This window comes from Pelophylax lessonae (assembly GCF_965119305.1).
Source record: "Pelophylax lessonae genome assembly, chromosome: 4".
Lineage (NCBI taxonomy): Eukaryota > Metazoa > Chordata > Amphibia > Anura > Ranidae > Pelophylax > Pelophylax lessonae.
Window position 1 is genome coordinate 15,765,974 of NC_138771.1, and position 27,094 is coordinate 15,793,067.

The 27,094-nt window shown below is 44.6% G+C and overlaps 1 protein-coding gene and 1 long non-coding RNA gene across 2 annotated transcripts in view; one reads left to right on the top strand and one right to left on the bottom strand.

Moving 5' to 3' along the window:
* LOC309552212 overlaps nt 1–27,094 on the top strand; it is a 603,675-nt gene that overhangs the window by 91,610 nt on the left and 484,971 nt on the right. The window lies entirely within an intron of this gene.
* The window catches only part of MAP2K5 (mitogen-activated protein kinase kinase 5), a 308,258-nt gene continuing 302,465 nt past the window's right edge, over nt 21,302–27,094 (bottom strand). The window contains exon 22 of the mRNA XM_082253022.1: nt 21,302–21,996. Within this exon, the coding sequence (XP_082109148.1) occupies nt 21,892–21,996 (105 nt within the window). The 3' untranslated portion in view covers nt 21,302–21,891. The remainder of the gene's footprint in view (nt 21,997–27,094) is intronic.

The following is a 27,094-nucleotide window of genomic DNA, read 5'->3' on the forward strand; positions in this document are numbered from 1 at the left end:
TCACCCACTGGTGTCAGTAGTTTTTATTTTTTGGTATTTTTATTGTATTATTTTTTAGCATTTTATTTTTTTACAATGTCACTGACTATGACTCCGTCCATTCAGAAAAGGAAGGAGCTGGTAAATTACATACTTACCGACCCCTTCCTGGTTCTCTATTGTGACACATCCCCTGCAGCAGTCGGCAGGAGAGGGGAGGGAGCACAGTGGGGGGGGGGGGGCAGGGGAGTACACAGGGGCCCAGAGACAGCAGAACACAAGTGAACTGGATAGGAGGAGTGGCGGGGGCAGCATACAGAGGAAACAATCTCTTCCATTTTCCTCCCGCAGCTGCCCCACTACAGACTCTCCTCCCCAGGCAGCCCCGACCGAGCTGTCTTAGCTCCCCCCAACTGCCCCCCGCTGGCCAGGTCGGGAACCCGGATTCGGCCGTGAGTAGAAAGTACCTGGAGCGAAGCTTCAGCCTGGAATGGGGAGGCGGGGAAGAGTGAAAGTGGGAGGGGGGCCGAGTTGCTGAACCATGCCTGGGCCTAAAATTGCCAGTCAGCAGTGACAGGTCCTCTTTACTGAGACATCTGGGGTATATTAGACCCCAGATCTCTCCTCTCCCCTTCAAAGCATCTGATCAAACCAAGATCGGTTTGATCAGATTCTTGTTCAAGCCAGTAACAGCTTGATCATAAGACCGAAACTGGAAGAGACAAAATCCTCGTCACTTCCGGTTTCTGATGTCATACAGCAGGAGGAATGACATCTATCCCTCTCACTATGTCCCAGTAACCGGTTACCGTCGGTTGCATCCTTACTGAGCTTCCCGAATGCACAGGAGATGCCGGTAAAAGTGGCAGCAGCAGTAGGGCGGTGGGCAGGGCTGCTGATAAGGCAGTACAACCAGCCCTCCTGTACTGGGCCCAGGCCTCATAAGTTCAAAAGGGGGGCCTTGGCACCTGCCAAGCAGGAGGCCCAGCAGTGTTGCCTTATTGCTGACTCTTGTGCAGTGCTGCCAGCTTCTACTTTTCTTTTCTTCCTCCGGCTGCACTGCAGGGGGATCGGCTCTAGTATCTGCGCCCCCTTCCCCCTACTGTCTGGGACCCCTGTGTGCCCATTTCCAGTGTTGCCGGTTTCCCTCCTCTCTTCTCCCGCTGGCAGCTGCTGAGGGGGCACAGGCAAGTTATTTCAGGATGGTGAGCGGGGGGGGAGCTCATCATCTTCAATGAACATACCACCCTAAATGAACACAGTGAGTGATCTGTACTGATCGCTCACTGTGGGAGTGCAGATGCTGCCTCCATGCTGCTATTCACATGAAAGGGTCTTGTTCAACGGGAGTATATTTTCTACTACCATGGCTGCAAAGCATAGCATTGCGGGGGTTGCAGTTTAGCATAAATCTTATTTGATATTTTCGGAGGAGGGGGGCACTGTCAGGTAGGCTGTACGGGGCCCCCATGATTTCTATGAGAAGCCCTGGCAGTGGGGCCCCCTTGCACTGCCTGTAAAAGTAATTCAGTGGCTAAGAAGGGAATTGCAGGCCCTAAAAAATGAAATCTAGATCATTGCTGCAGAGATGACCGTGATATCACCCTTCCAATCCAGCGATGTACCGATACATTTCTGGTTGGCAAGCTGTTAATTGATATATATTGGACATTTGCTAAGCCGATCTAAAGCCAAACTCCAGGCTTAAAAGATCAGTGTGGCTCTGTATTTGTAAGTACATCTATGAATGTATTTTTTTAATTCAGCTGGTGTACATAAGTACTAGAATTTGGCCTCCTGTGGTCCCCTATACTGCAGCACACAGTTTGAAAGAGGAAGTGGCAGAATCATTAGCCACATGCAAATGTCCTGACCAGGGATGAGCTTGGGTTGGCTTGGGTCTGGTTCCAACCCATGTTCAGCCAAACTTGGAAGTAAGGTCATTGCCATGTGGCCATATTAGGTCAATGATGTCACAAACAACCCTTCCCCATTGTGTACGTACAACTGCGGGGCAGGAAATGCCATGCTTGCAGCTGATTGGCCTGACAATGACAGTGTACTTCTGGGTTCAGAGCAAATGCAAGCTCATCTTTATTCCTGACAAGGAAGGTTTTGACCAAGTAAGAGGTGACCTCATTAGCCTGCTGGTGTTTTTTTCCCTTTCCAAACAGCAGAATATGGCCAGCCACCCCAAACTATCTCATCTATGTCTTTATGGAGCTTGCTTTGTGCACTGGTCCAAATCATTTGGTGGAGGGGGGGAATATGGTGTAGGGTTGTTTTTCAGGGGTTGGGCTTGGCCCCTTAGTTCCAGTGAAGGGAACTCTTAACCACTTGCCGACCGCCGCAAGTACATATACTGCGGCGGTCAGCCCCTCACAGGCAAAGTGACGTACCGGTATGTCACTAGCCTGTGAGGCTCTGGGGAGCGAGCGCACGCCGCCGGAGGCGCGCTCCCACAAGGTCATGGACCCCCCCCCGCGCGTGTGAGCGGCAGACCCGATGTCCGTCGCTCACTCACGATCGAACGTGACAGCGGGAGAAAGGCAGGCGGCTAATGTAAACAAGCCTCCTGTCATTCTCCCCTGTGTAGGAACAGTGATCATATGGTTCTACTATGTAGGACCGTTGATCATTGTTCCTACACCTCAAGCCACAGCCAATCACAGTTAGAATCACACCCCTAGGGACACACATAACCCCTCCCTCTCAAAAAAAAAGTTAACCCCTTCACTACCAGTGTCATTTTGCAGTAACAGTGCATATGTATAGCACTGATTACTGTAGAAATGTCACTGGTAACCCCAAAAGTGCCAAAAATGTCAGTCAAGGGTCCGATCTGTCCGCCGCAATGTCGCAGTCCCGCCAAAAATATCACAGATCGCCGCCATTACGTGTTAAAAAAAACAACAAAAATTACAAAAATCTTTCCCTTTGTTAGTAAACGCGATAACTTTTGCGCAAACCAATCAAAATACGCTTTTTGCGATTTTTTTTTTACCAAACATATGTAGCATAAAACGAATTGGCCGAAAATGCTAAAAAATTTTGATCTTTACATTTTTTTTTTGGGGAATTTCATATAAAAAATGTGAAAAATATTGTTATTTTTGCAAAATTTACGCTCTTTTTTGTTTATAGCGCATGATCAAAAAATCGCACAGGTGATCAAATACCACCAAAAGAAATCTCTGTTTGTGGGAAAAAAAGGACGTCAAATTTGTTTAGGTACAGCGTCGCACGACCGCGCAATTGTCCGTTAAAGTCACGCAGTACCGAATCGCAAAATACCCCCTGGTCAGGAAGGGGGTAAAATCTTCCGGGGCTTAAGTGGTTAACCACTTCAGCCCCGGAGGATTTGGCTGCTCAAAGACCAGACCCTATTTTGCGATTCGGCACTGCGTGACTTTAACGGACAATTGCGCGGTCGTGCGACACTGTACCCAAATAAAATTGACATCCTTTTTTTCCCACAAACAGAGCCTTCTTTTGGTGGTATTTGATCACCTCTGCGATTTTTATTTTTTGCGCTATAAACAAAAAAAGAGCGACGATTTTGAAAAAATAACAATATTTTTCACATTTCTTTATATGAAATTCTCAAAAAAAAAAAGTAAAAATCTAAATTTTTTAACATTTTAGGCCAATTTGTTTTCTGCTACATATTTTTGGTAAAAAAATCGCAATAAACGTATTTTGATTGGTTTGCGCAAAAGTTATTGCGTTTACTAATTACAGGAAAAATTTATGTAATTTTTCTTGTTTTTTTTTTTAACTAGTAATGGCGGCGATCTGCGATTTTTTTTGCGGGACCGCGACATTGTGGCGGACAGATCGGACCCCTAACTGACATTTTTGACACTTTTGGGGGTACCAGTGAAATTACTACAGTAATCAGTGCTATACATATGCACTGTTACTGTAAAAATGACACTGGCAGGGAAGGGGTTAACTTTATTGGTGATCAAGGGGTTAAGTGTGTCCACAGGGGCGTGATTCTAACTGTTAGGGGGTGTGGCTAGTGAAGTAATCACAGAGACATACGATCCTACATAGCAGAATCGCATAGCCTCTGTCATTACTTCAGGGAGAATGACAGGCGGTTGTGTTTACATCAGCCGTCTGTCTTTCTCCCTCTCCTGAGGGAGATCGCGAGTGGCCGGCGGACATCGGAGCCGCCGGTCACACGCGCTGGCAAGGTAGGGAACAAGCGGGGGCGAGTGCGCGCCGGCACGCGCTCGCCCCCTACAGGCTCTTTGGCAAGCAACATAGTACTACGTCACTTTGCCTGTAAGCGGCTGCATGCCGCAGTAAATATACAGGAGGCGGTCGGCAAGTGGTTAAGGTGTCAGCATACCAAGACATTTTGGACAATTTCATGCTCCCAACTTTGTGGGAACAGTTTGGGGATGGCCCCTTCCTGTTCCAACATGACTGTGCACCAAGCGACAATTCTGAAAAAAAAAAATATATATATTTTTCACTTTCTGCTACATAATATTTATGAAAAAAAAAAAATTTAATTAAAAATGTTTTCATCATTTTAGGCCAATTTATATTCTGCTACAAATTTTTGGTAAAAAAAATAAATAAATCCCAATGAGCGTATTTTGATTGGTTTGTTATCCTGTCTACAAACTAGGGGAAAGATTTATGTCATTTTTATTTATTTTTACTAGTAATGGCGGCGATCAGCGATTTTTAGCAGGACTACGACATTTCGGCGGACAGATCGGACCCCCTAACTGACATTTTTGGGGGGACCAGTGACATTACTACAGTAATCAGTGCTAAAAATATGCACTGTTACTGTAATAATGACACTGGCAGAGAAGGGGTTAACCAAGGGGCGATCAAAGGATTAAATGTGTCCCTAGGGGGTGTTTTCTAACTGTGGGGGAATGGGCTTGTAATTTCAACACAGAGACCTGTGTTCCTAAATAGAAGGAACACAGGAGCTCTTGCATTGATTTCAGAGAGAACAGCGGTCTGATGTGTTTACAACAGTAGACCGCGGTTCTCTCTTCATGGGGAGCGATCGCGGCTGCCAGCCCCGTAGATCGGCTTCCCCGCTGGTGAGTGGGCACATGCGCATCCCCAGGATTGCTCCTGTGGACCGCCGTACAGGTACGGCGTTTTGCAGGAACCTGCTGACCAGTAATACGGCGGCTGGTCAGAAAGTAGTGAGATAAAATAGATATTATATGTCCAATATAAAAATGGATTTTTGTAAAATCTTACCGTAAAATCCTTTTCTCTTAAGCTCATTGACAGACGTAGTCCTCGTTGATTAATAACAACTCGGGTTATACTGCCCTCTACAGGAGTAGGACTAGACAGGAAAGAAAACGTTCTGGCCACACCCTAGGGGCAGTCCCAGAGGGTATATCCTCTCACTTCCTGCTACAGCAAATCAGTTATGTCACAAAGCAGTGTTTAGAGAATTTAACCCAACCCAACTACAGAGGGGCGGGGACTACTTTTGTCAATGAGCTTAAGAGAAAAGGATTTTACGGTAAGATTTTACAAAAATCCATTTTTCTCTGTCGCTCATTGACAGACGTAGTCCTCGTTGATTAATAACAACTCGGGACGTCCCAAAGCAGTACCACAAATGAGGGGTGGGATAACAGAAATCAAAATCCAGAAGGCCCAACCGGAGCCAACCAGAAGCATCAAGGACTCATCGAGCAAAAAGATGAGACCTAAGTGAAACACCCAACAAACCCTTGAGGTAGACCAACAGTCTCCTCAGATTGCGGCCTGCAGAACCTTGTGGCCAAAAGAGGCATCTGACGATGCCATCACATCAACTTTATAAAATGTTGTAAAGGTATGAACCGACGATCAAGTCATCGCCTTGAAAACCTGGATCGCTGACACCTGATGGCGGAAGACCCAGGAGACACTAGGCGCCCGAGTAGAGTGCGCCTTAACAGGGAACGGAGGATTCCGACCCTTAATAAAATAAGCCTGTACCACCGTCTGACTGGTCCATCTAGATATGGTCGCGGCAGACACAGGCAACCCCCTTCTAGGGCTATCCGTGATCACAAAAAGTGAGTCCGTCTTACGAAAACAAGTTCGTAGTAGTCAAGTGTATCCTTTTGAACCCCATCCAAGGAGTGTAATGCAAACTCCCAAGGATGGCTAGTCTTAGGACACGGGGAAGGTAACACAATATTTTTATTCAGATGAAAACTCTGAAAACCACTTAGGAAGGAAGGATGGATTTGGAAGAAGAACCACCTTATCCCTATGAACCACCAAATATGGGGAACGTCAAGATAATGCGGCCAGTTCTGACACCCTGCGTGCAGAAGTAATGGCCACCAAGAAGGCCACCTTCTGGGATAATGTCAGCAAGGGAATCTCCCTAATATCTTCAAAGAGAAGTTTCTGAAGAACCGACCACACTAAATTAAGATCCCAGGCGGTAAGGGTGCGTGCACTGGCGGAGCCAGATGTCGCACCCCCTGGATGAAATTCCGCACCAAGGAATGATTAGCCAAAGGTTTCTGAAAGAAGATTGCTAACGCTGAAACCTGACCCTTGATAGTGCTCAAGGACAGTTTCTGCTCAACCCCTTGTTGCAGACAGACCAAGATTTGGTCACCGAATAGGTATGTGGGGGAAATCCAAAAGATTCACACCACGCAATATAAGACTTCCATGTGCTGGAAGTCGCTTTCCTTGCTTTAACTAGAGGTAGGAATAACTGAAGCTGACACTCCCTTGTCCTTCAGTACCTGGGTCTCAATGGCCAGGCCATTAAGCCAGCGATTGTAAAGCAAGATGGAAGATCGGTCCCTGAGACCGCAAATCCTCCCTGAGAGGAAGTCTCCAAGAAGCGTCCGCGACTAGCCTCACCAAGTCGGCGTACCAGGCTTGACGAGGTCAGTCCGGAATTTCCAGAATAACTGGAATTCCCTCCACCTCTATCCTGCGAAGAAGTTCCCGCAGTAACTTGAGAGGATGGAAGGCATGCCGTAGCTGATACTGCCCCCACGGGGCGATCAGCGCTTCTGCTGCGTCCGCTAGAGGATCGCGGGTGCAAGCTACAAACCTCCGCACCTTCCTGTTGAGCCAAGATGCCAACAGATCCACATCTGGTGTGCCCCAATGAAGGGACAGCTAGTGAAAAACCTCTGGATGAAGAGGCCATACCCCTTGATCCAGAATCTGACGGCTGAAATAATCTGCCTGCCGATTTCCCACCCCCGGAGTGAACACTGCGGGGAGATCCGGAACAAACCGTTCCGTCCAACGAAAGATGCTAGTCGTTTCGATGGCCACCAGGACACTCTAAGTGCCCCTTTCTTGACATAAGTCACGACCGTGGCATTGTGCGATTGGATCCGAATCGGGCTGCTCGGTCCAGTAAATCAGACAAAATCTGATCGCTCTCAGTTCCGATACCCTATTGGTAACCTGGATACTTTCGGAAGGAATGACTTCCCCTGGTTGAGCATCGGAGGCTCCCTGGTCCGCTCGCTCAACCGGATCCGATTGTCCAGGAAATCGGAATTCTGATTCCATAAGAAAAGAATCTCCTTCAGGAGAATTCGGGTATGAGACTGGGTATACGGTACTGCCTCTAAAAAGGCCACCATCCGTCCCAGCCAATTGACGGACAGCAACATCCGAATCATTGACTGAACCTTCTGGAGTTTTTCCGCAAGGAGAAACTTTCTTGCCCAGGATGTATCCAACATTCCAAGTCCAGAATTGGACGCACCTTGCCCTCTTTCCTGGGCATTGTGAACAGGTTCGAATAGAACCCCTGAAACCGTTCAATGTTAGAAGGGAAGAATCGTACCGGTGGAAGTGATCGAAACTCGATCCTGTATCCTGACCGTATGACCTCGTGAACCCCTTAGTCCGGGGTTCTGGCAAGCCATGGATCCGGAAACCGGTGAAGACATCCCCCCACCCCAGAGATGGGTAGGGGCGCATCAGGCTGTATTCTTCAGGCTTGGCTGAGCCGGACTTTTTGTTTAGCCGACCAGCGCCCTTTGAAAAACCCTCTGAAGGCTTTGGAGGGTTTCGCCTTATCGCCCGCCCTCGCGGAACGAACAACTCTTTATGAGCAGAAAGGGAAGGTCCTCGTTGGTTGCGAGGTCCTCTTTATCCTAACAGTCTGTGGCAAGACAGCAGGTGGTACCGTCTATCCTTTAAAGAGGGATTCCTCAAACGGATAGCGCCTAGCCATGCGTTAGGAAATAACAGGGGTTCGTTTCAAAAGGACCCCATTTGGGTAAAGGAAAATCCTTCGCCCTTTTGGTAGGCTAACAAGTACCAAAAAGGAATTTCAGTCTCAGCTACCTCTGCCGGTGTAACCTCAAGACTAAAGGTTTCCCGGACGGACACAACTAGTGCATCCACCACTCTTGTGCTATGGCGGAGGCAGAAACGTTCTCCTCACTGCTGAGGAGACATTACCTGAGACAACAGCCCCATAAGAGGGACCTGCAGCTGCATTGACCAGCTCCGAATCCGTATCTGAAGTATCAGATAAAAAATAGGGGTAGGCGGGGGTCGCTTCTTGACCCCCGTCCCTGACAGGCCACCTCCACCCGGGATACCAAAGACTCCAAAACTGCCGATAATGCATTAAAAACAAGTGGGGTAATGGAGGGTCCTGCGGCCACCTTGAGGGGATCAGGTGGGGATACCTATGCGGCAGGGTCAATGATTATACAAGACATTTGCCAGCGACAAAAAATGACAAAGTAAAAAACTTTTTTTTTTTTTTTTGTATCCCCCAGTCGCAACAGCGCCCCTCAGTGTTACCTGCCTTTTTGGACCCCACAGAGAGAGAGAGAGACCCCAAGGCTCATCCCTGATGCACAGAAGTTTTCATCAGCTTGCTCAGTGCTGTCCTGTTACAGACACGAAGTCTTTGGCCCTTTTCCCTGGGTAAAGGAGGCGGCTCCGCCCCTTAACACGCCTTCCGGCGCCTCCCCCTGGCTCCACGAGGTGTTTGGTCACCTCAAACATGGCCGCCCCCATTATGGAGACACGAGGCTACGCCAATATGGCGGCCTCGTGTGCTCTGCAAGACAATGGCGGCGGCCTGTTAGGATAGCGGCGGCTTAGCAGCGGCCTGCGGGATGCTGTATTCGGCCTAGCGGCCTGCGGGAGTGCATCGGCCCCCCAAACTTCACCCTTGATGGTGATCAGCCTGGCCGGCAGTACTGGACCCTGGCGGGCCACATGCGGTCCGTGGGCCGTCGGAAGGCAGCCTGCCCTTGCTGGAGGAATGCGATCTGGACTGCAGTTATACATGCATAGACATCGCCCTGTGAACACCTCTGACAGGTAGGATACCTTATGCTACCACAGTAATATTCTAGTACTGCCACTGACTTCAGTCATCTTTACAGTTTTGAAATGACATTAGATTGTCAGCTCCCAAACCAAGCCTCCTGGTTTCTTGTTCACAAAAATCACACTCAAATAGGGGGATCTGTGACATGTTATAGGATAGAGGGGAGACCCATCCTTACCCTTTCAGAGAGGGGCCCGCGTTCACCACAAACCCGTCAGGGGGAAAAGGGGGAACATACTACTCACCATACCAGGCGGGCGCCAACTCCTGACAGTACCCCTCTCCACCGGGGTGGGAGGGCTGTCGACCAAAATGGACGCTGTGACTCATGGTCATTGGCGTTTAAGCGAGACGTTTAACTCGCAGGGTCAGTCCCCGTCCAGTGGGACTATGTCGCGGCCGACCCAGCGCGGAGCTATGGCCTGCACGCGCTCGTAGGCTGAACTGGGGTGACCACTGGATCTCAACATCCAGCCCGTCGCCCAGTTCCAGCTTTCTTGCTTGAAGATCTCACAGGAACACTGGAGAAAAAAGCTGTCTAAAAATTTTTTCTAAGAAAAAAATCCTGCCAGGACCGAAGATCCTAGCAAGGCATCTAGGTCCTTACTCCTAACTAGACAGAAAAAAACTGATTTGCTGTAGCAGGAAGTGAGAGGATATACCCTCTGGGACTGCCCCTAGGGTGTGGCCAGAACGTTTTCTTTCCTGTCTAGTCCTACTCCTGTAGAGGGCAGTATAACCCGAGTTGTTATTAATCAACGAGGACTACGTCTGTCAATGAGCGACAGAGAAAAGCGGTTATTTACTTTGGAAACCAGTGTAGTCCAAACATCTTTCATATACTATTTTTTCAGCTTTCCATCATGGCCTTGTTTGATATTTGGCGATTATAATCTGGCACCCTCGGCTGTTTTTCATTTTATTTTAGCAACTTGAGCTGTAAGTATGCTTTGAACCATGGCTTCTTGGTGTCCACATTGTTGAACTCGTAAATTAATGTACAATCAAATATATATATTATAGCCTGGTCCAGGTGTGACCTTTGCGGCCGCACGGATCCCCCTTGTGTTCTCTGCGTCGCCTTGGCGGTCCCTGTTTTGGTGATATTGGGAGACCTTGTTGGGTAAGCGGCTGAGTGGTTTCATCTGGCAAATATCATTAATTATTATATAATTATATAATTATCAATAATATCAACTGATTTCTTTAATCTCTTCAGATATATGTATTTTGAATTTGGCCTCCTGTGGTCCCCTATACTGCAGCACGCAGTTTGAAAGAGGAAGTGGCAGTATCATTAGTTAATCAGTTGAGCCACATGCAAATGTCCTGACCAGGTATGAGGTTGGGTTGGCTTGGGTCTGGTTCCAACCCATGTTCAGCCGAACTTGGAAGTAAGGTCATTGCCATGTGGCCATATTAGGTCAATGATGTCACAAACAACCCTGCCCCATTGTGTACGTACAACTGCGGGGCAGGAACTGCCATGCTTGCAGCTGATTGGCCTGCAAATGACAGTGTACTTTGTGTCCTCGTCCATTGGCCCCTCAATGCAGCAAAGTCAGCCTGTATCTTTAGCAGGGAAACAGCCCCAAAGCATAATATTTACACCTCCATGCATGACTGTAGGGATGGTGTTCTTAGGGTCATAGTCCACATTTTTCTGTTTTTTGACCAATTTTTGATTGGTCATTATGATGGTATTTTGTGTTCTTTGCATAGCAACTATTTATCAAATCCCCTGAGGAACCCCCAGGTGGCAAAACGTGTCGGGATAAACATTATTTTCATTACCGTCATCTTTGAAAACTCTCTGGGACATAATGGAAAGAGACAAGTTGCCTATTCTTAAACCTCTATTCTTTTTGTCTATTGAAGGACCATTAACGATGTATGAATAAAATGTAGTTCTTAATTTGGGCTTTATTGTGTTTATGGCACCGTTAAAATTGCATGTATACACTTTCTATTCAGGGATGTTGGTGCCTTTTTGAACCTGTCACCAATCCACACCACAACCTCTGTTCAATTTAATGTATTTCTTCATCCAAGGTACATTACTTCCCCTATATTTTCGAATATATTATTATTTGAATTGTTACTAAATGTCAGATTGTAGCATTACCCACCCTTTGTGCAGTGTCAGAGTCCCATGTCCAAACACTTAAATCCCAGCATGTGTCAAGCCGTGTAATTAAACATGTGGCTTTTATCCCCAGCGCAATCAGAATATTGGTATGAAACACATTACCCTAAAACAACGCTCAGACAGGTTTATGAAACATGTAATATTAAATGTATAAATAAAATGTACTTACTGCTGTAGGATTCAATGAGGTTATTGATTTATCGATTCTTGTTTTGTGTCTCTGGCTTTTGATATGTATATTATACACATTTTTACTGCTCAAGTCCTGTGACCTTTGATCTTTTCAGTTGTAAAATCTCTTTATTTACTCTTCCCAGAGACCCACGGAAATGTATTTATGCTATATCCATACTATTTAGGTAGAACATTGTCATTGTACATAGATATTATTTTAATTAAAAGGTTATATAATTATATTATTTAATATGATGATGTCACTCAAGATTTTGGTTTTTTTTTTAAATTAGAGAATTGGTGCAAGGGGGGGACCAAGTGGTGGGAGAGTCTTAAAGGGACACTGATAAATACCAGGAGCCCATTCCATTGAAAGTGCAGGGTTCAGGAGTGCACTACGTACAGAGTGCAGGGCCCAGGAGTGTTCTATATACACTGGGGAAAATAATTACCGTGTTTATCGGCCGAGAGCAGAAGGGGCGGGCCGGGCCGAGGAGAAGGAAGGACGAGCTGTCATAAGAGCAGAAGGGGGCGGGCCGGGCCGAGGAGAAGGGAGAACGAGCGAGCGCAGTCATCGGAAGTCCCGCCTATGACAGACGTCACACTTCTCGGCAGAGGAGGCGGGACTTCCGATGACTGCGCTTGCTCATTCTCCATTCTCCTCGGCCTGGCCCGCCCCCTTCTGCTCTTATGACAGCTCGTCCTTCCTTCTCCTCGGCCCGGCCCGCCCCTTCTGCTCTCGGCACTGCTTCCCGGCCTTTTTTAAAACAGATTTGGATAGTTCCAATGGCGCTTGCGAGGCTGCATATATGGACACTGCGCTTGCGAGGCTGCATATATGGACACTGCTGATGAGGCTGCATATATGGACACTGCTGATGAGGCTCCATATATGGACACTGCTGATGAGGCTGCATATATGGACACTGCTGATGAGGCTGCATATATGGACACTGCTGATGAGGCTGCATATATGGACACTGCTGATGAGGCTGCATATATGGACACTGCTGATGAGGCTCCATATATGGACACTGCTGATGGGCTGCATATATGGACACTGCTGATGAGGATGCATTGCTGGACACTGCTGATGAGGCTGCATTCATGGGCACTGGTGGGATGTCATTTGATTGAAAAAAAAATATATATATTCTGAGTTCAAAGCTGTTTATTTTAAATTTAAGCTTTTTTCCTGAAATTTCTCTCCAAATATTGAGGTGCGTGTTATACGCCGATAAATACGGTATTTGGTTCCCTAGAGATTGTGTAAGTTTGCCCTCTTACAAAGAAATTAAGAGGTTATAATTTTTTATCATAGTTGTATTTTAAATGATAGAGACAGAATATCAACCAAAAATCCCGAAAAAAAACACGATACAAATGTTATAAATTGTGTTGAAGTTCAGTGAGTAAAATTAGTTTTTGATCCCCAAGCAAAACATGACTTAGTAGTTGGTGGAGAAACCCTTGTTGGCAAGCACAGAGGTAAGACGTTTCTTGTAGTTGGTGACCAGGTTTGTTCCTTCAGCTCCCGGGTCAGACATATAGCGCCCCCACCATATGGCTATGTTGCTTTCACCAATGGAATATGGCTCTATGCAAGTATGATTTCCCCACTTGGGTCATACAATTGTTGAAAATCCATACTTGCTGATTTATTCCCAACATCTATTGTTATTGACATTACATACAATTCTGTTATTCCTTTGACAGGTCTACCTGTATATACTCCTGATGAGTGGGCTACAGACCCACGAAACGCATCGAGTTTTCTACTATGTTATACATTATATATAAGACAATTTTGTGTGTATTCTATTCATTCCATGATATATGACCTTTTATATCCATATTGCTGTTGAATCTTGCCATGCCATATTCTGTACTCCATCTGTTGGTCAATGCATGTCATTGCTCACATGTTTTTTCTATTTTTATGCATTAGCGACTCATGCAACCACTTCAATTAAAGTCCCATCTGGGCCATTTCTCTCCTTCCTGCTTGATTTAGGGATGGAAGTGGATGTAATAGACAGTATTAGACCATTTCCCAGTTTCAAGAAATTCTTTAAGTATATAAATAGTAAGAAAGTGAGGCCAGAACACGTTGGTCCCATAAAGGACGACGAAGGGAATCTGGCTACAAAGGACAGGGAGAAGGCGAAGGTGCTCAATAAATTCTCCTCTTCACAAAAGAATTGGGGGAATACAGTAACCTAGTCTGTAATGTTAAAGTTAAAAACACATCACAGGAAGCACCCTCATGGTTAACAGAAAACAGACTCAGAACTAGACGTGAAAAACTTAACATAAATAGGTCACCGGTACCAGATGGCTTACACCCAAAGGTCCTTAAAGAACTCAGAAAATACAAAGCAAAGAAAAGGGCGCACCAGCCTAGCGCATTATCCTCAGCGAGTTTATTAAATGAAAAATTAAAATCAGCTACTCACAAACAATCGTGAAATTCAGGCACATCAATTCCATAAATCTGCCTCATGCCAGAGGATCAACGTCTTTACTGGAAGCAGAGGGCTGATGCGTTTCGAGGCTGTGCCTCTTCCTCAGAGCCAGAGCTGATTTTAATTTTTCATTTAATAAACTCGCTGAGGATAATGCGCTAGGCTGGTGCGCCCTTTTCTTTGCTTTGTATTTTCAGTGTTTGGTCGACCGCCCTGGTCGTAAGGGGCAGCAAAGCCTAGCCATCATGGATGCCTATTATCAGCACGAGTCCCGGGATTGAGGCAGCCTGAGGACCAGGTTCCGAGCGCAGGAAAGGGGGTGCTGTATAGCACTTATCTTTTTTGGACCTTAAAGAACTCAGCCAGGTGATAGCCAGACCAATGTTCCTAATTTTTATGGATAGTCTACTGGTAGGAATGGTACCAGCTGATTGGAAAAAAGCCAACGTGGTACCAATATTTAAAAGAGGGCCGAGATATATCCCAGGGAATTACAGGCCAGTTAGCCTAACATCAATAGTATGCAAGCTATTGGAAGGGATGATAAGGGACTATATACAAGACTTTAGGCAGAGGAAGGAAGGGACATACAGAGCTGTATTCTGAATAGACAAGCTGTGTGCTTATCTCCCTCCCCGACACCAATTTTAGCTCATGTTATCTTATCTGTCTGAAAAACTTCTCAGAAGTGACTCATGCTGATAACAGAGGAAAGAAGCACCAAAAAGGAACGATACTTAGAGCTTTGGAGAGAGACAAGTAAACACTACAGATCACTTTATCAATCACTTTAAGGCTTAAGAACCACTTTAAGATGCACTTGATCTTTGGATATCTGTTTGAAGGAGCTTCACAATTATGTATTAAAAAGTGAAAACATGTAAAAATGTTCCTGGTGTATTTTACTGTGTTCAACTTGATATGTGTTCAATAAAATTTGTGACTTTTATATTTTATATATTTGTATTAAATCAAAAATGTCCCAGGGGCAATTGATTTTTACTTTTTTGTAAGTTACTGGGATGGAGGTATTTAAGCCTCTGTATTAGACAGTGTTTTAGATTTCTAAATAAAGGGCTGGTGGACATCCTAATTGTATATACAGCACTCTGATCACACTGATTTGTAAGTAAGGTAAACCACTGCTAGATTTTGTACATCCATTGCACTGGAATCATATATAAAGAGCCAGCCTTCACAAATGAATAGTTTTTGCTTTTGGCCTACCACTGATGGGAGACATTTTCAAGCTGAAGAGTGTTGCACTGATATATTCATGCTGTCATGCAGAGTACCAAACAAACCCTCTAAGTATTTCAGGTCATGCTTGGCAACTGCAAGTGTTAGAGCGGGATAAATGTTTATATCTGAATTAAATAGGATTTTTGTCTTTTCTGTAAAATTATTTTCTTGGAGTACATTGCTGGACACAGGAGAGGTACTCTGGAACCTTGGGACATCAAAAACCTATCCAACCAAAGGGCGAGCAACATAACAACCAAAAGCTAACAGGCCAAGGAAAATCAACAAAGGCACTAAGAGGGCTCTACATCCTAAAAGGCCACTTGAGTAACCTTTTGACTAAAACCTGGCATCCTCTGACCCCAGAATGTCCACCTGGTGATACCTAACAAACACGCGAACTGAAGACCAGGAGGCAGCCCTACAAATCTGAAAAAAACTAAAGCCTGATACTGAAAAGCCCATGAAGCACTAACATATCTAGTAGAGTGTGCTTTGCCTAGAAAAAGGTGAACCTTGCCCTTGAGGTCATAAGCTTGGATAATAAGTTGACGAGTCCACCTAGCGACAGTGGAATAAGAAGCGGGCTTTCAGGATTCACAAATAGAAAGTTGGATTAACAGAAAAGAACTGTAACTAACAGATAAACTAGAACAGCGAGTACTACTTTCAGAAAGGGAGGAAAATATAAGGATTTCTAGGTGCAGGAGAAAGGGATGGTAAGACAAGGTGCTTGGGAAGGTGGAAGGAAAAAAGCACCATTGAGAGAACAGACGTCCTAGGCCTCAGAAAACCCTTGCCCTTGTGTAACACACCTAAAAATTCTTTACATGTCAAGGCTGCCAGTTGAAAAACTTGCTTTTCAGAAATGATGGCGAGGAGAAAGGCAACCTTGCAAGTAGGGATAGACAGAGGAATATCTCTAATAGGATCGAAGGATGGTCTCTGAAGGACCGATCTGAGTAAATTGAGATTTCACAGAATCACTGGGGGGAGGTATAGAAGGAACAATGTGGGTGACATCCCATACAAAGACCTTCACTAAAGAGCGAGAGGCATATGTTCTCTGAAAAGGAACCGCTAAGACCAAGATTGACCCTTGATGGTATGGAAGGCCAAACGCTGACCTAGACCAGACTGGAGGAAAGACCGGATTCGTCCAATAGAATACTTCCTGGGATGAAACTTCCTTGCCTCACATCAACCAAACTATGCTTTCTAGGTGCCATGGCAGATTTTTCTGAGAAGCTACATAGTTACATAGTAGGTGAGGTTGAATAAAGACAATAGTCCATCCAGTTCAACCTGTGTAGGTGTGTGTGACTGTAATCATCTAACATAGCCTTTAATCTCCTGATCCTTTAGATGTAAGTCTAAGAGTCTTTTGAAAGTCACCATACTACCCGCAGAAACCACCTCTTGTGGTAGACAATTCCACAATCTTGTAGCCCTAACAGTAAAGAACCCCCCACGTTGCCTGAGGTTAAAACACTTCTCCTCTAATCGCATTGTATGTCCTCGAGTCCTCATGCAATTCCTTCGAATGAACAGCTTTTTTTCTAAGCTGAGATCCCCATTAAGATATTTATAAATTGCTATCATGTCCCCTCTCAGACGTCTCTTCTCCAGGGAGAATAAATCGAGCGATTGCAGCCGCTCTTCATAGTTAAGGTCCTCCAACCCCCTAATCAGTTTAGTTGCCCTTCTCTGGACTTTCTCCAGCTCCAACACATCCCTCCTGAGGACTGGCGACCAGAACTGGACAGAATACTCCAGATGCGGTCGGACCAGAGTTTTATAAAGTGGAAGGATTATAGTCTTATCTCTGGAATACATCCCTTTCTTTATGCATGCTAATATTCTGTTGGCTTTAGAAGCTGCCGCTTGACATTGCATGCTGTTGCCTAATCTATCATCAACCAAGACTCCCAGATCTTTCTCCATTTTTGATTCCCCCAAGGGTTCCCCTCCTAACGTGTATTGTGCTTTTATGTTTTTAGTCCCCAAGTGCAAAACCTTACACTTCTCCACGTTAAACCTCATTTGCCATGTCGTTGCCCGCTCCGTAATTTTGTCCAGGTCATTCTGTAGGATATCTGCTTCATGCTGTGTAGTTATTGCCCTGGCCAATTTTGTGTCATCTGCAAAAACTGATAACGAACTACTGATCCCGTCCTCAATGCTGTTTATGAATAAATTGAACAAGGTTGGTCCCAAGACTGAGCCTTGGGGGACCCCGCTTACCACCTCAGACCAGTCTGAGTATGCGCTGTTTATTACCACCCTTTGGACACGGCCTTTTAGCCAGTTCCGTATCCAAGAGCAAACCCTGCTGTCGATACCTGCAGACCTTATTTTATAAATTAAGCGCTTGTGGGGAACTGTATCGAACGCCTTAGCGAAATCCAAGTACACCACATCCACTGGTCTGCCCCTATCTAGCTCACAGCTCACCTCCTCTTAGAATGCTAAGAGATTGGTTTGACAAGAACGCCCATTTGTAAACCCGTGCTGGTTACTACTGATGATGTTGTTGTCTTTAGCATATTCTACTTATATCATCCCCTGCAAAAGTTTACAAATTATTGATGTCAAGCTGACAGGCCTATAATTTCCCGGGATATGCCTCTGGCCCTTTTTGAATATCGGAATCACGTTAGCCTTCCTCCAATCCCCTGGTACATCTCCGGTCCTAATACTGTCAGCAAAGATCAGGAACAGTGGTCTAGATATAACCATACTGAGTTCCTTGAGCACTCTCGGATGTACGCCATCCGGGCCTGGTGATTTGTTTGTGTTAAGTTTATCCAGTCTTTCCCTGATTTCACTCTCTGTTAGCCATAGAGGCAAGTCCTGTGTATTACTACTAACCAAACAGTCATGGTCAGTGTACCCCTCCTTTTCCTGCGTAAAGACTGACGAGAAAAAAGCATTCAGCACAGTTGCTTTTTCAGTGTCCTCTGTAACCATCCTCCCATCATCATTAATTATGTGTGCAATATGCTCTGCCTTAGTTTTTTTGCTGTTGATATATTTAAAGAATTTCTTTGGGTTTTTTTTTTACTATCCTCCGCTATTTGTCTCTCAAAGTTGATTTTAGCCATCTTGATTTCGTGTTTACACTTCTTATTTGCCTCCTTGTATTGCTGGAAGGCCGATACTGTGCCCTCTGATTTATATTTCTTGAAGGCCAATTTTTTTCCCCTAATAAGTTTTTTAACGCTACGGTTTAGCCAGCCAGGTTTGGCTTTGTCTCTTCTAAATTTATTCCCCATAGGAATGCACTGCAAGATGCCTTTGCTTAATATGTTCCTAAAGCATTCCCATTTTTCCTCTGTGGTCAGGGATCCCAGGGTTTGGTCCCAGTTTACCCTTTGCATCAATTAATACAATTTTGGAAAGTTTGCCCGTCTGAAGTTTAGGGTTCTTATGTTCCCCACTTGCCTTTTTATATTGTTATTTATACTAAATGTGATCATCCTGTGATCGCTAGAGCCCAGGTTGTCCTGGACTCCTACCTCCGAGATTATGTCTGGGTCATTAGTGAGCAATAGATCCAGGATTGCATTTTCTCTAGTAGGGGAATCCACCAACTGTGACATGTAATTATCCAGTAAGGTTTCTGTGAATAGACGGGCCTTATGTGAGTGTGCAGTCCCCTCTTCCCAGTCAATGTCGGGATAATTGAAGTCCCCCAATACGATGACTGATCCCAGTTTTGCCACTTTACCCATTAGTGCTAAAAATTCCTGCTCTACCTCCTCCCCTTGGTTAGGTGGCCTATAGCAAACCCCCACAACTACTTTTCCCTTATCTTCTTCCCTATCGAGTTCAACCCACACAGATTCTAAATCCATGCTCATCCCATCCGTAATGTCACTCCTTTCTAGCACCTTTATATTGTTCTTGATGTAGAGACATACCCCTCCCCCTCTTTTTCCTACCCTGTCCTTCCGGTACACCGAATACCCTTGGATATTGGCCAGCCAGTCATGTGAGGGGTCGAACCAAGTTTCTGTTATTCCCACAAGGTCTATGTCCTCCTCATGTACTAATATTTCCAACTCATCCATTTTATTATCTAGGCTCCTGGCATTAGCATATACCCCTCTTAGTTTTACGGACGTTAAACGTGATTGGCGGTTATGTTTATTTCTGTTTGGTCTGCGGTTTTCCCGCACAGACCCGCCAATTGACGTTGTCGACCTACTGTCGCTGCTGACCCTACAACTGCCTTCAGTCCTCTGCTCCCTCCTGACTGATTCTACTTCTGAGCCCTCCCCCCCGTCTCCTAGTTTAAAAGCCCCTCCAACTTGGTGGCCATCTTTCTCCCCAAAAGAGCTGTACCGTCCCCATTAAGGTGCAGCCCATCCTTACTAAAGAGCCGGTAGCCGACTGAGAAGTCAGCCCAGTTCTCCAGGAACCCAAACCCCTCCTTCCTACACCAATTCCTCAGCCACTTGTTAAGTTCCCTAATCTCCTTCTGCCTCTCCTGTGTGGCTCGAGGTACAGGCAGTATTTCAGAGAAAACCACCTTGGAGGTCCTTTTCCTCAATCTATTACCTAAGTTCCTGAAATCGTTCTTAAGGATCCTCCACCTACCTTTAACTTTGTCATTAGTGCCCACATGCACCACGACCGCTGGGTCAGCTGATTTCTTTGAAGAGCATAGGGATGATCAAATTTGATAAGCCCCCTCCCTCAGGACCTGGGCTTCATCAGCCAAGTGGTTAAAGCCAGCTGTCAAGAAGCAGGATGGTAGATCAGCCAATGCAGTAAGTTATAATTGCGGAGAAGTTTATAATGAATAAGTCAATAAAATGTATTTCCTAAGAGGTATCATCCCAAAATATATATGAACCAAAATTCCAAAGAAAGCATAATGGGACTTTAAATATACCACCAGGAATGAGTATATTGAGAATGTATTAAAATAAATCATCTTTATTGTATATTATTGGTGTCTTGATGAATAAAATAAAGATGTTTTTAATACATTCCCAATGTACTCAGTGTGGTATACCTAAAGTCCCATTATCCTTTTTTTGGAATTTTGGTTTGATGGTAGGTCAGCCCCTGGGACAGAAGATCCAGGGGATCCGGGAGGGCCTAAAAAGAGTCTGAAGTTGAACTGATCCCACAGGTCACCAGAGCATTTACTAAGAAGGCCCAAAAATCCCTGGTGACAAACCTGCTACTTTGTTGTTGAATCTGGAAGCCAGAATGTTCACGTCCGGTGTCCCTCACTTGTGATAGAGAGTTGAGCTTGTAACAGAGGGCAACGTTAAAGGCCAGTCCCATATCTTCTTTCTGTTGGTGTCCGGCTACAGATAATGAGGCTTGCTGGGTGTGGGAGGAGTTATACTGAGCTGTACTTAAAGCTCCAAATTGCCAGTGTTCAGTCTCTTGAGAGCAGCAGCATAAGCATAACCCAAGGTTCCAGGACTTCCCCCTGTGTCCCATAACGTACAATTAGGAAAAAACATGAGTAATCAGAGATTGAATGTTTGTTAGACACCATGCAGTGGAGACTTGAATTCATCAGAACACTAGCCATTGGAGATATGAGGCCTGCTGTCTAGTGGACACAGGAGATCTGTTTAAGATTGAAAACCCCTTATATGTCAGATTTAGCTATACAATCAAATAATAAAATACAAAATGACTGGTTTGACCAGTCCTGATATTTATGTTTGGAATTTCATAGTTCTGGTTTAACCAGGGGTGTCCAACCTGCGGCCCTCCAGATGTTGCAGGACTACATCTCCCATACTCCCTTGTCAGCCTCTTAGCTGACAGAGTATTATGGGAGATGTAGTCCTGAAACATCTGGAGGGCCACAGGTTGGACACCTCTGGTTGAAAAACCCGTGCTACAGCATTATGTCAGAAGACCAAAACTACACTAGTATCTTTTTTTTGAAGACGCAAGTTTAATGAAAATTAAGCACAAATACCATTTTATTTGTATAAAAAGTTTATTAGAGAAAGCAAATATTTGTGCAAGACATACCATCAAAATCCAAAATAATAACAAATGGATTTCATAAAGGAAGTCACTTTTTTGTGGGAAGAGAATAAACCTGAGTGTCAGCAAGCTTAAGAATAAAATGTCACCCAGTCACCTTCTAACCACAACTGTCAAATCTCCAAGCGAGCAAAAGCCTCCAAATTCCAATATCAATATGGCACTTGTATAAGTAGCAGAATCCGGAAGACAATGCACAAACTGAAGATCGCCATGAGTAAAGTTGACCCCAACGGTTCCGGCTGTGTATGCAGTGAGAGTACACCCTCCTTAAGCCCTCTCTACTACATAAATTATTAGGATGTTCTTGCAAAAGATGTGCGTAACAGTCAGACACATCTTAATGCTCCAAAAGTCCTTGACATTCATCTTCAGATAGGCCATATGAAGCTGGAATATGTTACTACTGAGAACATGCCTATATGGCATGACCACTTCTGGCACTGAACGTGTAAACAAACTGCACTGTAGATAGGGCAGAGGCTCTATTTAACCAATTAGTTCATATTATCAGTTTATTCTCACTCTTGGCTGTTCTGTGCCCGACGCTCCTCCAATGCTCTACACACCCACATGGACACGACCTCCATGTTCCCATCATCAAACTGGACAATAAATGGATGGCCCTGTAAGAAACAGAAGATCATATTATCCTGTGAGCACATACAGTGTAATCCAAATACTCGATTTTCGGTGCTACTACAGCAAATTCCATCAGCACTATAACTGCAATGTTGGAAACCGAACAATTGTGACCCTTTGTTTTTTCTTGATCGATTATGTAACGTAGTGTCAGGATCTGGAACTCAACCGAGCAAACACATAGCTGGGGCATCAGGGTCACACATTAAATGATGGTTTATGAAAAGATCCACAACAGGCAGCTCTCTTCTCATATGAATGTGTATGAGGAATCCACAAAACAAAGTCATTCAGAAGTGCCATGTTAGCTCCAAGGTCACAAGAATGCCAGGCATAGCAGTAAAAACACAGTTTATTTATCTAAATGGTATGGTCAATATATTGCACATAAAAGATTAAAAAGTATTGCCAGCTTGCCAAATTGGAATAAAGCAATCACATACCCTCATACAGCGGAGTCAGGGGTGTATTCAGACCCGGTCTCATGGTATGGGGAACTAATAATGGATGTCACCTCTGTGACTACTGATGAGCAGAGGGAATTCTGGCGTCTGCCTGGGTTTGGAACACAGATATCGGTGGACCTTATTGGTGAAAGGCATTCGTTTTGCCCCCATATCACTGCAAATAAGTTCAGTTTCTTCAAAGATCTTAACCGGTTCATCTGGAATTTAACCGGTAAACGACATTTTCTTAAGAACTACAATAGAGATAGTTTGACCGATGGACCTTTGAATTCACCAGACCCCACTCCAATAGATGAATCTTGTGCATTACATGTCTTGATGGATTTATGGGACGAAGGCCATCACGACACTCAATTCTTAGAATATTGGTGTGATTCTCCTGTGGAACGCACTCATTTTCATCCTAAATCCACCTTTTTCCCTTCCGTGTCGAAAGGTCCATATCTTGAAGCTTTACCTATAAGGACTTGCGGTCATTGTGTGACAACAAATCACATGGAACTAAGCCCAATCTATCCCTCGCTGAATTTCTAGCCTTGAGAACTTAGAGAAGAATTAAGAAATTATAATCAAACAAGCTGATAAATGGGGTAGTTTAGTAATTCAGAATACAAAAGATTATCTGAAGGAATCCTATAGACTGTTATCTGACCCCAACACTTACATCATGTTGAGGGAAGATCCACTTTCTGTTTTCCAACAATTCCTCAAACAATTGGTGGAAGAAGCTTGTAGAGATGGAATGCTCAGCAAAAGGGAAAAAACTATTTTTGTTGTCTCCCCAATGCAGGACTCCATATTTCTACCACTTACCAAAGATACACAAGTCTACTGTAACCCCCCCCCCCCCCCTCGATAGGTCAATTGTTGCTGGGAAAAATGGTTTTATCCAATACATTGATAATTTCCTACAACCAACTGTGGTTCAACTACCATCCTATATCCGTGATTCAGGTCATGTGATTAGTGTATTATGTAATTACAGATGGGAAAGCCACTGTATGTGGGCCTAACTTGACGTGAGTTTGCTTTACAGTATATGTCTATCCTGCAAGAGCATTGACTTAGGACCCAAACATGAATTCCCACAAAGCCCTTTTTTTTTTTTTTTTTTTAGCACCGCCATGGGTGCTAACTTCTCACCATGCTGGGCGAATATCACCATGGGGTATTGGGAGGAATTGTTCATTTGGGACAAAAATCCCTATGCCAAGAATATTGTCTTCTTTGAAAGATGCATAGATGACATGCTCATCATCTAGGAAGGTGGCAAAGTAGCGTTCTTGGAGTTTGTCAGGCACTGTAACAGGAATAGTTTGGGGCTTAGTTTCACCCATGTAAATGATTCGAACAACGTGAGTTTTCTAGATTTAGAACTAAATCTAGACAGATCTTATTATTAAAAAGAAATTCTGTAAACTCAACGGGTTCCCATCACCCCAGGTGGAAGAGCAATATACCAAACGGACAGTTCCACAGACTCAGAAGGAACTGTACCAAAAAACAGGATTGTGTTGAACAAGGTAAGCTTCTCACAAATAAATTCAGATAGAAGGGTTATCCTACGGACTTGTTAGAGGAAGCCTTTAAAAATATAGCAGACAATCCACCTCACTCTTCTGTGATTTCCTCCTGTCTCTTATCACACAAAACCAAGGTATATTATTGTTTCAATAGTGATGATGAAACCATTGGCCACAATATTAGGAAACATTGGCACATCTTGAAATCTGTCCCAAAGCTTGGCCCCCATTCACTGTCAGTCCCTCAAGTTATATTTAGAAGGGCGCAAACACTTAAAAGCCACATTGCACCCAGTAAACTCAAGAAACCTGATAGGTCAAAGAGCACTGATATTAGATCATGCTTTGATAATACAGTTGGAATTTTTCAATGCAAATAGCATTGATGCTTGACATGCCAGTTCATTCAACATATGCGGACACCTTTCAAGGATATAAACCGGAAAAGTATATAATATATATCTGACAATTCATCACAAGCTCTACCCAGTTCATGGTGTATACGTTGCAATGTCCTTGTAATTTACGTTATGTGGGGCACACGATACGTTCGCTAAGAAAACGCGTAGGTGAACAAGGATCCTAGAACTCTCAGAGTTTTAGCAATAAGAGTATAGACCAGAAGGTTCCCTTACAAAAAAACAAAAGATTTGCACTATTGTGCAAAAGAAAGACATTCTGGATCTACAAACGTGGGTCATATCCCCCAAATGGGTAAAATTAAGACTTTAAAATGCAAAACGTAATGTAAAGTCGTTTTTTTTTTTTTTTCGTTGATTCGTATTACTTGTTTTTAACAATTTTTGGATAATAATGTTTAAGAATCTTTTTTTTTTTTATATAACATGTTTTTATTCACATGTGAAATTGTTATTTATTTGCATTAACACCTGGCATTTTAGTAATAGGTGCATTTAACCTAAACAGCCTCCTTAAGCTTCGTTATTAACAGGAGTCGTGTCACAATGGGCTAAATTTAGTAAGTGGGTCAAGGGTTGATCCAATTCCTTGGTCTCCTATATAACCTCCCAAGCTGGTTCCGGTCACATGACCTGACGAAGGGACGTGCCCCAAAACATGTAGTCAAGACAACTGGCTTTTCTTATCGTTCCATCTACTTGTGATTTATTGATGTCTGACCGTCCAGCGAATTGCCCTTCCAGCGGTTTTCCCTTGGAGTGTTTCTGCCAGCCTGTAAAGTCACATCCGGGTCACCACCTGCGTCACCTTAAGTCCACTGTAATCTGCGGCATGAGCCCTGGCAGACACCGGAATTCTCTCTGCTCATCAGCAGTCAAAAATACTGTGAGACAGGATCTGAATACACCCCTGACTCCACTGAATGAAGGTATGTGATTGCTTTGTTCTGATTTGGCAAGCTGGCAAAACTTTCTAACCTTTTATGTGCAATATATGGACTTTACCATTTGGATAAATAAACAGTGTTTTTAACTGCTATACCTGGTGTCCTTGTGACCTTGGAGATAACATGTGGTGATCCTGAATGCCTGATTTCAGAATCTGAAACTGAACACTGGACCTCAATGGTGTCTAGCGAGGCTCTTCTCGCTGTGCCACCTGAAATGCTGGACAGCTCCCTGCCCGATTCCTTGGGAACCTTACTTAGTATTTTGCTTCTGGGGAACCTTGAACTCTTTGCTCCTCCAATGTCCTTTCTATTTAAGCCATAGAGGTTTTACTTTCTTGAGTAAACGGCACAGATAAAACGCTGACACAGCTGCATCTAGTGGCAGACTACAGTGACAAGTGAGAACCTGAATCCGGTGGTAGGCTACAGTGACAAGTTTCATCTGGTGGTAGGCTAGAGTGGCAAATGACAAGCTGCATCTTGTGGCAGGCTACAGTGACAGCTACATCTGCTGCAGACTAGAGTGGCAAGTGACAAGCTGCATCTTGTGGCAGGCTTAAGTGACAAGCTGCATCTGGTGGCAGGCTACAATGGCAAGTGGCAAGCTGCATTTTGTGGCAGGCTAAAGTGACAAGCTGCATCTGGTGACAGGCTGTAATTGCAAGCTACATCTTGTGGCAGGCTACAGTGACAAGCTGCATCTTGTGGAAGGCTACAGTGACATGCTGCATCTTGTGGTAGGCTACAGTGACAAGCTGCATCTGGTGACAGGCTACAATGACAAGCTGCATCTTGTGGAAGGCTACAGTGACAAGCTGCATCTGGTGACAGGCTACAATGGCAAGTGGCAAGCTGCATCTTGTGGCAGGCTTTAGTGACAAGCTGCATCTAGTCTCAGGCTACAGTGACAAGTTGCATCTGGTGACAGGCTACAATGGCAAGTGACAAGCTGCATTTGGTGGCAGACTACAGTGGCAAGTAACAAGCTGCATCTGGTGGCCGGCTACAGTGACACACTGCATCTGTTGGAAGACATCAGTAACAAGTAACAAGCTGCAGCTGGTGGCAGACATCAGTCGCAAGTGACAAGCTGCATCTGGTGGCAGACATCAGTGGCAAGTGACAAGTTGTATCTGGTGGCAGACATCAGTGGCAAGCTGCATCTTGTGGCAGGCTTTAGTGACACGCTGCATCTGGTGGCAGGCTACAGTGACAAGCTGCATTTGGTGACAGGCTACAATGGCAAGTTACAAGCTGCATCTGGTGGCATATATCATTGGCAAGTGACAAGCTGCATCTGGTGGCAGGCTACAGTGGAAAGTGACAAGCTGCATCTGGTGGCAGGCTACAGTGACACACTGCATCTGGTGGTAGACATCAGTGGCACATGACAGGCTGCATCTGGTGGCAGGCCACAGTGTCAAGTGAAAAGCTATATCTGGTGGCTCAGGGCTTCCACTGATTCTGCATTATGGCGAGTTGAACTATTTAATGAAATATTACAATGTAATAATGGAAATAATGTGCTTCAATCACCCTAACACCATATCACCGACATAGTGACAGGATGATTGAAGCACTAACACCAAACGTCCTCCCCACCTCGGTCCCGGTGGAAAAATGCACTTCAAACGCAGGTCAGCAGATTCACCATTTACTTGAGTAGAATAGTATGGAGAACAGTTCTGAGGCTGCCTTTGACCTGATTTGCTTTGTGTTTCTT